The 13,859-nt window shown below is 39.0% G+C and overlaps 1 protein-coding gene across 1 annotated transcript; it reads right to left on the reverse strand.

Annotated features, from left to right (window-relative positions):
• Positions 1-423: 423 nt before the first annotated feature.
• Positions 424-3,285, reverse strand: tmem174 (transmembrane protein 174). The gene is made up of 2 exons (XM_030787505.1): positions 2,594-3,285; positions 424-526 (listed from the first exon to the last, which is right to left on the reverse strand). Exons 1-2 carry the CDS (start codon positions 3,283-3,285, stop codon positions 424-426), a joined length of 795 nt encoding a protein of 264 aa, XP_030643365.1.
• Between the last annotated feature and the right edge of the window lie 10,574 nt (positions 3,286-13,859).

A 13,859-nucleotide genomic window follows, 5' to 3' on the forward strand; every position in this document is an offset into this window, starting at 1 on the left:
GAAACTTACACGCAGTTTTAAAGAAAACATATCTGTCGCGCCTTTTGGGAAATTTTACAGACGTCGTATATATGGTCTCCACCTTTTCGTCTTTTGAAGTCAACAAAAAGACGACAGAAAATCTATAACGAAATATGGAAAGAGACACCATTCTATCGCACTAAATTCAAAAAGAAGTAACTTCACAGGCCTCTGTAATTTTGCTCTAATGAGTTCTATGATACCAGCTTACTCTCCTGATTACCAACGGGTGCAATTACGTTCACACGCTTGTCTCAAGGCGTCATGATTTGGTCCCCTCCGTCATTCTTTTTTTTTCTCGAAGATGATGTAATCACACCTCACTAAAAGAAGTTCGACAAGTGAAGAACAACCGTCAGCTGAAAAACACATAAACTTTATTAGAGCTGATTAAAGGCAGGGTTAGGTGGAGTTTGTGCTGGGTGGGGTGGGGTAAAGCTCTTCGTAGGACGGCAGAGAAAAGCTGTCTGTGGCCTCCATTCTGACCACCGTCTGACCGCGAATCCTGTCAAAGAATCAAGAAAAACATATTACAACTAAAGATTTTCTGTATTAAATTAGTCATAGTCTAAAATCTTATTGAAACCTAATCCAAAACGAGACAGGCTCCAAGGCAGTCTCCAGATTTCAAAATCTTAAAAAACCGTTTAACTTAAGACTCTTGGAAATCATTATAGATTTACCAGTGCCTCTGCTGGCCCTTTAAAGATTTCACTCTCAAACTGCAAAAAAGCAGAATTTTATCTTTCAATTTAATATGGTCCTTGATTTTGTTTTGATGTGACTTTGTAGACAATGGATGCAGAATACCATAATGTGGGCTAAATAATATTTAGTTTGAGTGTACAAAATAGGCACACACGTTTTAAAACAGAGATATGTAGGCTTCTGTCAAGTATTTATTAATTTGTATCCCATCACACCTTTAGATAAAGTTTAAATGAATGTGTGAGAACTTTTGCAGTATCATTCCAGATGTCATTTTTTTCTTTACTGGTCAGAAATCCTTTAAATCTGTCAAAGTGTTAAGACTTTTCTCAGTCCCGTCCAAGATTTCATGTTGACTGTGTCATCTCCCCAAAAGAACTCATTTTTTCCATCTTAAATTTTTCTCTTCTGCTCCTTTGCTATAAGAGAGACTTTATTTTTTTTCTCAGAAAATACATTTGGATCTTGTTGAAGATCTTAAGACTTGATTGGACATTAATGGCAGAAAGAAAACACAAGTCACAATCATTATCATTTTTTAAAATGATCATTCAAATGTTTCATCAGTCAAAATCTTCATTTGAGGTCTTTTGTAGCACTTAAACTGACAACAGTTTAATTCAAGAGAGGACGTAACCCATTAGTGTTTATGAGGTTATTATTGTGCATTTAAAGGCAACATCTCCCTGAAACATCAGAAAAGGACAATACTTCTATTATTCACTTTTCCTTTACAAAATTATAATACAAATCTTCAAATTGAACTATGTATTTCATGCCTTACACACAGCCCAAGCAAGCTATTACTCTGTTGTATTCAAATCTGTGATTTTGCAATCACACACCGATTCTTTATATTCAGAATCAAGATTGGCCTATTTTCTTTACAGTTACCATACCTAGCTCTGATGTAGAATTTGAAATATTCTCTTACGGTTGTTATGTAACTGTGGCTAAAGTAAACTGGCATATGGTAACGGAATCATGTCCTAGCGAGGAGTCGCACCATAGACTAAACTCTTTGGTATTTCTCCGCCAGACAGCATTGGTAAATATGTACATAGATAGCCCATCATGCTGGCACGCTCTGGTTTCCATCAGGAAATGTGTGTACAAAACAACAAACATCCTTAAGATCACATATATAAAACAGTCTTAACTTCTGTGATTGGATGTTAGTGGAAACTAGGCCCACATCCGTAAATGTGTTGAAAATGTCCCTCTAAATCCTGCCCTGCTGTCTGAGAAAACTACAATGCTCTGTCACTCAAGACCTGTTTCATGAGAGTTTGATAATGATCTGTCAGAGTACATCTGATCTTAACTACAAGTAGTTACATATTGGCCATCTGAGGAGGTGTGGGAGCATCCAGTCTAAAGGTAATAAGCGAAAGGTGGAGAAAACTTTTTCAGAGGTTTGAGCCACAACTCATACATCCTGGGCCATAACAGGGCACCCAGCCAATTATTATCTAACATTATACGCACACACATGCAATATAGCATGAGACTGAGACAATCCTCCATGGTGCTTCCAATTCAACAACAAACTTCATAAACCCCAGATTTCTTGATCCTACCCTTACAAAAAGTATTATAAAAAGTCATCCCCACTGGTTATATAGGGATTATGACAAATAATCTACAGAATTTTGATTAGAGCTGTTCAGTGTGACTTTGAATGAATTCAGGTGTAGGATATGACCGCTACTCCTGATATTACATTAATGTCAGCACAATAGAAGAAATGTCAAGAATCACTGAATAATGGATTATTCTAGTGACTGGTTTGTGATGCGCCAATATGAATTGACTCATAGGCTAGTCATATATTTTGCCTATGTTGTCAAATTGTGCTGCATACCTGCTCTCTCTTTGCTCTGCTGTGAAGTTTTGTGGGCTGTCTCCATCGCACAGACTGATGGAGTTCTCTGTCCGATAAACACGGTAGTACTGTGGCGAGCGGCCGATATCCAGACTGTTTTGAGGGTATGCGTTTACCGGGCCTGGATTACAATCCTGGGTTACGGAGGCATACGGAGGAGGAATGTACTGCACCACAGTGGCCCTGTGGAATGCGATTGGCTGATTGATGCCGGTAAAAACGAATGCCTGCCCCGGCGCTGCAGGGGACATATCCATGTCTGCTTCGACATCCTCTTGTCGTTGCTGGTGGCAACCTTGACATGATAGCATCCTAAATTTACACACGCTGATCAATATGAAAGTGCCACCCACGGACAGCAAAATCGGCCCAAGAAGTTGCGTCCATTCAAAGCTTTGGTTAATGTCGTAGTTTACCCACCCCATCGCGGTGAATGTCATTCCCACAAGGCCCAGGAAGATTCCAGAAAACAGCAGAGTAGCCCCAGCCTTGTCTCTGTCTGAAACCTGACTGTCCGTCCGACTCATTGGCTGATGGGGCACTACCGACACCACATTTACCGAGAAGTCGTCGTGGTTCAGCCTGCCGCCGGGAATTCGAGTGGCTACGGCACTAGGAGTGCTTGTGCTCTCCACAGCAGCGGTGGATCCTCCAATTTGCCTTCCCGTCATTCTCTTCCAAAGGCTTCGTACATCATAACGTTTCATCTTTGGCCTGTCTGGAGACTTTCCTTTACCACGTGTACAGTTCAGTCTGGCCTTAATGGCAGAGAACCTGACTGCTTGTTTATTCGTCACAGCTCTGTGCCTCTTCTGACCCGTGTCCCTGACAGACAAAATAACATCCTGTGCCTTCCATTCAAAGGGCAGTTGAGACACCTGCTTAACTAGCTTGGTTAAAGTTTAATAGAAGGTTTTGTTTCGCTCAGGAGTTTGTGGATACTACATGCGTCAGTTCTACGGTTCACTCAAATGTAAAATCCGCAATTGACATGGACTGACATCAAGAGGAATGACGATGCTGAAGCACCAAACAATATTTTATGACTTGAATTACAATTAAGACCAAGTAAAACTAAAGTCGAAACGTCTGATGCCCAAATATATGTCTTCCATTGCGTACAACTGCATCAGCAACGAGAGAATTGTGCCAAGGATCAGATGAGGTATTCCTTAGATGACTATTGCTATTGCTTTTTCTTGCACTGGAGCAATTACACTTAAACCACCTCCAGTTAGTTTCACTGTGCTTTACTACCCACAAAAAGTTCGTCACTGACTGGAAGCGTTATTTCCATATTAACAGTATTATAGGCTACAACAGTGGTCATTTGTTTATGTTAAAAAATGATTTATCGCAATTAGTTTCGTGTGAAAGTTTAAATAACCCTGAGCGTAGCTTATCTGTCATTATTCCAAAATGGTATGGTTGCGAAGTTAGCAGGCTAGGCGAGAAAAACGGGGCGGGAGAGTGTACATATCTGGATGAAGTTGGTTGAGATTTGGAAGGTTGATTTCCTTCCAAATCTCCGCAATATGAGATTTCCGCCTCGTTTATTGTGTGCGCGAGTTTATGGAAAGCACGGAGAGTGCGAGAGAAGTGGGCATTAGAGTGCTTTAGTGAGAGAGAGAGAGAGAGGGAGAGAGAGGGAGGGGGGGGTGAAAGGGGCAAGGAGACTCTTGCATATACCAATAGTGGAACACGAGCCACAGTTCAGCCTTGTCAAATATCATTTCACACTGTCGCTTCTTGAGCCATAATGTTATACATAACTTATCAACACGAGCCCAATTCTGCAATGTTTAAACAATCAACTTCGCACGTCAGGCGGAGAGGCTTTTGAAAACACACAGTGACACGGAGAGATCACGCAACAGCAAGGCAATAAGACAAGCGGAGATTGAATGAGCGTGTGTGTACGTGTCCATATATATATAAGTTTGTGCAAAAGAGTGTGAGGGGGCAGAGACACGCGCCTTTTGTCACACACGCAAGATCCATCCTTTTACGGGAGCACTTGCCACACCGAACTCCACAGTGGTCCTGGAAAGATATCTAGCAGATCTGACCTTTCACCCAGACCTTGAATGTAGTGAGGGCAGCCAATTCCTCGTAAAACAAACAGTAAACGAAACTTTGACGCGATTCTAAAATTGATTTTTGAAAAATGTTAATTATGGTTGTGTTACCAACTGTACTTAAAGCTAAGTAATAACTCTATTGCATAGTCGTAATGTGTGATTATGAGACAAATAGCAACGTATTTTAGTAAACTACAAAAGTGCTGATAATTTAACGGGAATGGTTTCATCAGAACGGTGATGAAATTTTCAAAGAAAAAAGCAGATAAATTGGTCTCAGTAAATCGGTTTAAGCCTATCTATCCATAAGCATCAAATTCAGACGTTCTTTTGTGCAATTGGACGTGTGGATTCTCACATAAATTCTGGTCCACGTAACCGAACAGACCCCATCATAGAGTCATGTAGTTGTTGTGTGGCTCAAATCACTTTCACGTGTGAATTATTCATTTTTTAAAGGCAAATACACAGTGACACACACACACACACACAGACAGGCAACCGTGTCTTCTGCCGCATCCTTAAACAGTTGGTTTGTTTCCCCGGAGACCAACGTTCGCATGTTTAATAGCACATACGGTGTGAATCGCGTGTCACAGCAATGCAGAGAAAGAGAGTGACATCACGCATGGCTCTAGGCTCCTGGGATACAAAACACACACTAAGAGAGAGAGAGAGAGAGCAAAAAAAGAAAAAAGACCCGTAAAAGGGTATTATGGGTAAATACAACAGCACTCATACACGCTACAAAAACGATAAAGGAAAAAGGGTATGCACAATTTAAAAAAAACAACAACAAAGTAACACACACACACACACACACACACACACACACACACACAGATATGTCAAAAACACATCTAAAAAGAATAAAGCACACACACATACTGCTAAATACTCCCTCTCAATGACTGACTCATGCACACACCCACACATAGAGTACTCTGTGATTTTGCCATAAAGGACCTATACAGGACCTGTGCAGGTTGGTAACAGTTAATGGCTCGCCCATGTGATATGCCTTGATGCACTATAGTGGTGAACCAATTTTTAGAACAGATGAGGACACACACACACACACACACAACGGATACCAGTAAAAGAATGTTTAGAGTATCGGCAAAAAGACTGGACCCAACACACTCTTTCAATTAAGGCAAGTCCAAATATTTATGATGAGTGTATTCCTTCTCTTTCTTTCTTTGTATATGTCAGATTACTGATTATGTGTCTTGTGTGATTACATAGAACAAGTCTCTGTCTTTGTGCGTCGGTCGTTTATAATGTATTACATGTGTGTGTGTTTGAGTGGACGGTTATAAGCTGTTATCCAGCCATGCTTCTCTTTATAGATGGTATACACACTAGGTCAAAGGTCAGTCTCTTCCTCAGAGTTTGTCTGCCGCTACTGTTTTTACCCTTGTTGTTGACCTATGACCTTTGACAAGAGTATAGTATATAGTAGCTAGACTATATCCAAACATGACTAGCTTACTCTATACAGATTCACCGCCACCAGTATCACCATCATCACCATCACCAATATCGCCATGAGCATCCATGGCTACGAGATTGGTGAAGGTCATTTTAGCTTGTAAATCCTGTACAAGAGGAACATTGTAACAAAAGCACAGTGCAATTAACAAATACATGCATTTCTTGATAGATATGAATGCATGACAAAATGTCAATATGAAATATTGGCAGTCTACTTACACCTACAAAAATACAGCTAAAATTAAAACATGAAGAAATGCTTAAAGCTCTTCCTCAACCACCTCCTCTTTTTCTCTTTCTGCCCCCCCCCCCCCCCCACTCCCCACCCATGTGTAGCACAGAAGCCCTGAGGGCATGCTAGTCTTCATGGGGCACTTCTCGTCCAGGCTGAAATGACTCTGCGTCAGTGTGCACTGTGTAGGGATGCTTCAGAGAGGGAGGGCTCTGGTTAATGGTTCTAGGTGGCATGCTTTCTGTTCTGTACATTTTTCTTTTCTCTCTCTGTCACTCACTGCGCCAGTGTCTGGTTTAAGTTATCTTATAGACACACCCCTCCTCTGCTCCACCAATCATCAGTCAGCAGCGACTAGACATGCTTTAATCTTTGTACATTCATTTGATTTGCCTCTGTGTTCAGTAGATAAACCAGCCACACCCCTCTGTATATCCACTGATGATTAATGCCTCCTACTACAGAATCCCACTACCGTTGCATTATAAAATTTGCACTATATCAGAAACACATCAAACTCAGCACTGGTACAACAGCTATTCAATCTATATTATTATCACAAACCATATCACGCACACTTCAAACCTCCATTCAAAGCAACCTTCTGAGAAACACTTAACAGCAGGACAGAGTAACTGAGAGAGAGCAAACATAACCACAATGCCAGTGCTGTTGGCGTAATCTATTATCAATCAATCTATAGACTTTGGACACAGAAATGTATGGTTGCATTCAGTTAGACAGGATCCATGCTCTGTTCCTCTCCTCTCCAGACACTAGTCTGCCAGACCCTGTATCAACAGTGTGTGTGCATTCCTACGTTACACTTCTGACTGTAGAATTCTGTTCTTAATCAGAAACAAATGAAGGTGTAAACCCTTAAATTATAAGGGTGGATAGAGAGACATGGTAGTTGCATTAGGACGGAGAGATGTTTTTTTCTTACTAAGAAGAGGGAGCTCTTCATCAGTTAAAGGGAAAAGTGAGGTTAGTCTGTTGACCTCAGGGGGAGGGGAGGGGTAGGGTAGGATGGGGGGTGCAGTTATGGGACCCCCGCCCAACTCCAAACCCTGTGACAAATTACCCATGACACGACTCTCCTCGCCAGGCACGGAAGCCTATTCTCTTGTTCCCTAGTTCGTTTTTATGTTCTCTTGATCCTCCCGTTCTGTTCACTCATCCTCCTCTATTGTGTCATTTTCTGTGCTTACTTCTCTCTTTCTGACTAGTTTAAAGTCCTCAATCAACTGTGAGTCATGTGAACATAAGTGATAGACTTCCATCATTGACTGAGACACACACACACACAACACACACACACACACAAAAAGATAGAGGGGGAGGGGGAGGGGGGGGACAGGACACAGAAAGCTACTGCCTCTACAGCTGATGACTGAAGACAGCCAGTCACAACATTCAGTTTGACTTAATTACTGTGGGATATATGGCTGAATTTTTATCAGTTAAAGTATATGCATACATTAGGCATGTTTTTCCCCTCTATTTCTTACATACACACTGCACTTTAGAGTAGCATTATCATGTTTTTTGACAGACTTCGCAAATCTGGTTTTTATCTGAGCCCAATTTCACTGAAGAACAACAGATATCACATCGTTATCATTATATAACAGCTGACTCTGATATCCACAGATAAAAGGGGTGTATGATGTCACGCATTAAATTCACGGGTGTCATAATGTCGAGGCGTTTTGAGATAATTGTTGCCAGAGTGCACAGGCATTCACAGGCACCCCGATGTTATGGTGATGCAGAGATGCAGTGATGTCATAATTGTCATAATTGTTCCGTGCAAATAGAACTGTAAGAATTTTCGTTTTCGTTTTCAAAATGCAAACTGCAGCCTGTGTATTTTCAACGCATAATGTACAACAAAAATAAAAATACAATAAAACTCTCCAGATCTTAAATGAGTTCTTTCAGTGTTGGTTTCGTTTGGTTTAGGATCACAACAATGAGAGGAAGAATAGCAGAGAAGAAACAGAAAATTGGATGAAGAGGAAAAAAGAGGAAGTAGATGAGGAGAAGGGAAGAAAAATAATCAAAAAGAGATATGACAGAAGAAAAGGAGAAATGAAATAGATGATAAGAAGAGAGGAAAAGATGGAATGACATTGAGGACAAAATGGAGAGAAGAAGAGAAAGAGGGAGCAAGGGTTTGGGGAAGAAGGCTAAACACATTTGAAGTTAGAAAGCCCATTGAACATGTTTGTTCAGATGGTTTTGTTCATGATGAAGAAGGGGTTTTGTTGCATCAAAAGGCCGTGTCCTCTTTAAATGGAGCGGAGCAGTAAGTGATGTCGCTCCTACTCCCCCGATAACTCAATTCCACTAGTCCATTGAGCTCCTGTGAAAACAAAGCCACTGGCAACAGCCACAGAACATTCCAGAAGCCTTATGGAAAACCCTCAGAGAACACTCTAGAAATCTAGATCTAGAACCGCCCACTGGTTTTGTTCAGGTATAACTACTTTCTACAGAAAGTTCTAAAATTGAAAAGGAGCTGATCTAGAACAGCCCTGCTTTAAGTCCTTTAACTTGCACTTTATAATTAAAACCACCTTGGATAAATAATCCCATGTCATTAAAAGAGCATTCTGAAGCCATTAGAAAACCCTCAGGAAGTGTTCCAGTTTCAAACAATTTCACCCCATCGTTAAATTCACACCACTTTGTTCCACATCATACCATCCTGCAGTGATGGTTAAGGCGTGCTGTAAGAAAGACTTAGCCTGGTTTGTACCAGGTGTAAAATAATGTCAACTAATCCAGATTAAGGCCCAGGGAATATGATTCAAGCAGGAGTTTTCCAGCATGAGATGCTAGATTATGTTTTCTCTCAGAGTATAAAGAATGTATCTCTGTTAATGATTCATAAAAGCTCTTAACTAAAGCTTTGTTCTTCCTCTCTCTCTCTCTCTCTCTCTCTCTCTCTCTCTCTCTCTCTCTCTCTTCCTCTCTCTCTCTCTGGCTTAGTTTTATATCACACAAGCAGGACTGGAAGCACAGCAGATGTGGCACAGAGTATAACTGAGTTAACACACACACACACACACACACACAGAAAGCGATTTCTAAACTATTATACATCCCTCAATTATTTTCATTTCTACCAGATGATGTCTTTTTTGCAACTCATGAATTTGCCACACTGTTTTTCCTTTGCAAAATATCCTCCATTGTAGTCCAGTGCTTTTAAAATTTTATGTCACTAAATGTGAATCCAAAGTACATTTTCCATGATTAATTTGCCTTATCATTTTTCTTTTTTTACAGGATTTCACCACAGAGCTAGCCCGTAATATCATCTTTAAGATATAATGGTATCTTCAGCAGTTCTTTAACAGTGGTAGAACTTGTAAGGAGTCCATATGAGTTAGTTCAAGGTTCAAGGCCCTGGAGAGTCATATGGAATTCCTGGGGTCTTCTGTAGGTCAGTGGGTAAATTCTGGACTAGTTCTTCTCTTTTTTTATTATGAGGAAAAATTTGCTCAGACTGTAACTGACTGCCACACACTGAAGAACACTGATTATTCTCTATCCCTATTTCAGAGAAAAATGACAGGAATGCTCTCTTTCACTCATGAAATGATCAGAGAAATAAACTGAACAAGAACTATTCAAACCTAGCCTTCAAACACAAACATTGTGGAAGTAAATGCTTCATTAGAAGCAATACAAGCTCCAAAGTTTTGTGAGTTGCTTTTTTTCTGTATGATGATGTCCAAGATGCCAAGATACATCTTCTCTTTCTATGGTTCGTAAATCTTTTGATATACAGCAATTACAAACATTTTTACAAATTATTTAAATGTTGCATAAATAGATTAAACAAATATTTGTTTTGGAAACAGATAGGAGCAATATTTCTCCAATTAAATAGTGCTCAATTTTCTAAAATTTTGCACAAGAAACATAAATCTATAAGTATATGTGCTAGGTTCAGAATTTGAAAATGGTAGCTTTTAGTTTTACTGTTGACATTTAATTTTTAATTTTTTTGTTGCAGTATAGAAATTGTTACTGCAGGATCATAAACAAAGATGAAAACTGGGGGAGGAAATCCATAAAGAAACGCAGAGGAACTAAACAAACCATTGTTGTAGGAAGAGACAGTCAGCAAAGGTATTGCCTTTTTGGCTTACACATTTCACAAGTTGAGTGAATGTTGTACTCATATTGTCTTGAATACATCTCATGACGGCTGCCTCTTTGATTAATTAACAGATGTCATGAAAAGAAGGCTAAAGGTGAAACAGTCATGAAAGAAGTGGAGAAGAAGCGGGAAAAGATGATAAAGGATTGGAGAAATTGGTAAGATAACAAAGGAGTGAAGAGGCTGAATATGAGGAGAAAGTAGTGGAAAAGTGAACGATGGAGAACGATGGAGAGACAGGATAACAAATGAAAAGTTTTGATTAACAACTATCTTTATATTCATTGGGCCTCATTCACCAACCGTTCTTAAGAAGAAATTCGGTCTTAAAATCCACTTATGCAGTTTTCTGACATTCACCAGTGTTTTCTTATTTGGGATTTGTTATTAGGTAAAAACAGAATCTATGCACACTCAAGAGCACATTTACATACATTTGAGTGCTAACTTGTTTGTGCAAAATAATTGTTTATTTATTGCGTTTTCTTCAAATCTACATTGCATAATATTATAGGATTTAAATTACAGTAATATTTTTATGATTTATAATATTTTTTAATCATTATTTTCATTATTTTATAAAGCAGTATGGTCTTATAAAATAAATTAACACTACACTAACACTGTAATACTCCAGAATGTAGTGCATATTTATTCATACTTTTGTACGATGAACTAAAAGAGCAATATGAGAATATAACAGTTGATGGAGAACGTGATAAGATTGTACAGCAGGTGTGTGAAAATCAGTCAGTTTTACTTTTACATATGAGTAAATATTAAAATACCTGGACAGAGCAGACGCAGCCATTGAAGCCTTTGCTACTGTCTGCGACTGTACGCGCATCGCATTGAACCATTAAGGCGGGAGCCGATGGCTGAAGCTATTTGTTGGGTTGTTACAAAAGAGCTCACAGTTACAAGAAAATCAAGTCAGAACTGCGAGAAAAAAAAGTCAGAATTGTGCGAGAAAAAGTCGGAATTCCGAGGAGTAAAATCGGAATTGTGAGAAATAAAGTCGGAATTCCGCGAAATGAAGTCGCAATTAACCAAACCTTTTTTTAATATGGCCGAAACGGGCTTCCATAGATTTCTGTATATGCACATGACCCTGCAGTCTCATGCGTTTTTATGGGGATTGGCGGGGCATTTACCTATGCTAATTAGGAACATCTGTCACGCCCTTTCAATTTATGAAGACAGTGGAATTCATCATTATAAGAACAAAGATGCGAACAATTCTGTGGTTTAAGAACGCGTCATGAATATGGCGTAGACTTTTTCTTAGGACCTTCCTCAAGAACAAATTTACGAAAAAACGTAGGAAGATATTGGTGAATGAGGTCTATTGTGTTCATTGTCCATCATTTCTGTTGATGCTCACGCATTTAATAAAAATAATCAACGTTTTCGGCTACTTTTTAATCAGAACAACAGTAAAGACCCCAAACTGAATCACATTGTCTCTGCATTCAATACATTAAGTTCTGCTCGATCGTGTCTCATATATTGTCATGTGATGTCCTGCGGTTACGACATTGCTTTAAAGCAGATCAGTAATTGCTGATTTATCTGCATGCCTATCGACTGTTGCGTGGACTGAAGTTCTTCAGCAAATTTGTTAAAAACATCAAAACATTTTGTAGTAAATTATGAGCTTTCTTATCTGTTCAGCAAAGCACTTTAGATTGTGGCACAGTGGTTAATTATGTTATTTAGAAAAAATTACTGTGTATGCAATTCATCCGAAGATTAGTTTATCTAATGAGCTAAAGGCTTGTAAACAACATTACTGTCAACTGATTTCTTCTTGCCCACTATATCACATGAAGGGAGTCAGCTACTGATCACAGTAATCATGCCTCTGTCTTACTTTCTTTCTGCAGTTTCACAAACTTTTTTGGTGGATTTCGAGGAATGAAAAGCTTGTACTCATGGCTCATGCCTTGCAAAGGCTTGTTAACCCCTAGCCTATAGCAATGATGCTAGTAATTTTACCATTAACTGAAAGTGGATGTTAGAAATCCTTACTGGTTTAACTGTCCAAATAGTGCCAATCAATAAAAGAGACTGCTTATTTATAAATAGAAATGATATAAAACCATGTTCAGTGACTAATCAAACAAATAAAATATCAGTAGTAACTTTTCTCTTAAGAGGAACATTTTTGAACATCATCTGATGTATAAATATTGAGTTTCAATTGGCTATAGCAGCCTTGGATTTTGTTTTGTTTTGTGTTGTTTGTTTGTTTGCTTGTTTTTTAATCTGGAAATTCCTAAAATGGTGAAATCTTATCATCTCCAGCACTTTGAAAAAAAAAATGCTGAGTGAGTTTTCACTGGAGCCACTTTCCCTTCAGCCCTGGGACATGCACAAAGACCATGTACACCGTATTCCACTTCAATCAGACAACAATTCATGACAACATTTGACAAAAAATTTACAAAATAGCATAAAATACCGCATGTTGGATATTAAGAGTCCTAGTAGCAAATTTGTTTCCCATGAGGGAAGGAAAGGATCCCCACTTCAAGTTCACAGAATCTGGATCACATGAGGGAGGGAATGGATCCCATTTCAGCTTCACAGACTCTGGATCACATGGAGCAACAGGACTGACCCTATAACTGTTGCTAGATAACCATCTTATATTGGTTATAATTATTATTAATATTAACACCACAGAAACAGCAACTTCACTGCAGACTCGTTATAACTGGAGTGAGTAAGACCAACAGAATAACAAAACTCAACACAGTGTTAAGCGGTAATCTTTTATATTTGTATATATTTATATATTACACATTTATTACAGACATTTATTATTGAAATCAGTGAAGTGAAGACCAAAAAGTGGCAGAGATATTTGTAAAAATTTACATTTCATGGGGGGAAAAAAAAAATCATTTACACAGATTTTTGCTATTCTGTTAACAGAAACATTTTTTAAAAAAAAAACATCTGAAAGAAAAGGAAGGAAGAAAAAGAGACAAATTCTGAGAAAATCCAAAACTGCTGTTGAAATCCACCAGATGGTGGGTAGAGGCAGCAAGAGCCAGCTCGCTAAACATATATTGCATACGCACAGTTTGTGTGTTTGTGTTGTTCCTCTAGACTTTTAGAAGTTGAGTACTAGAGAACAGTTTTTCCCTATTGGCGTTTAGGACGTCTGGAAGTCCATTTACCGCGTAATCTCTGCCTCTACTGATAACATCATTGGCCGCAATTGAATACAGATTCATTAAAAACATCATA

Source organism: Chanos chanos, chromosome 10, assembly GCF_902362185.1.
Source record: "Chanos chanos chromosome 10, fChaCha1.1, whole genome shotgun sequence".
NCBI classification, from domain to species: domain Eukaryota; kingdom Metazoa; phylum Chordata; class Actinopteri; order Gonorynchiformes; family Chanidae; genus Chanos; species Chanos chanos.

What these genes read in the sequence shown, in the direction of transcription:
- tmem174 (XM_030787505.1), bottom strand. Translation starts at nt 3,285, where the DNA reads ATGACGGGAAGGCAAATTGGAGGATCCACCGCTGCTGTGGAGAGCACA. An exon ending in GCAGAGCAAAGAGAGAGCAG is followed by an intron (nt 527 to 2,593) that starts GTATGCAGCACA and finishes ATTCTTTGACAG; the next exon opens with GATTCGCGGTCAGACGGTGG.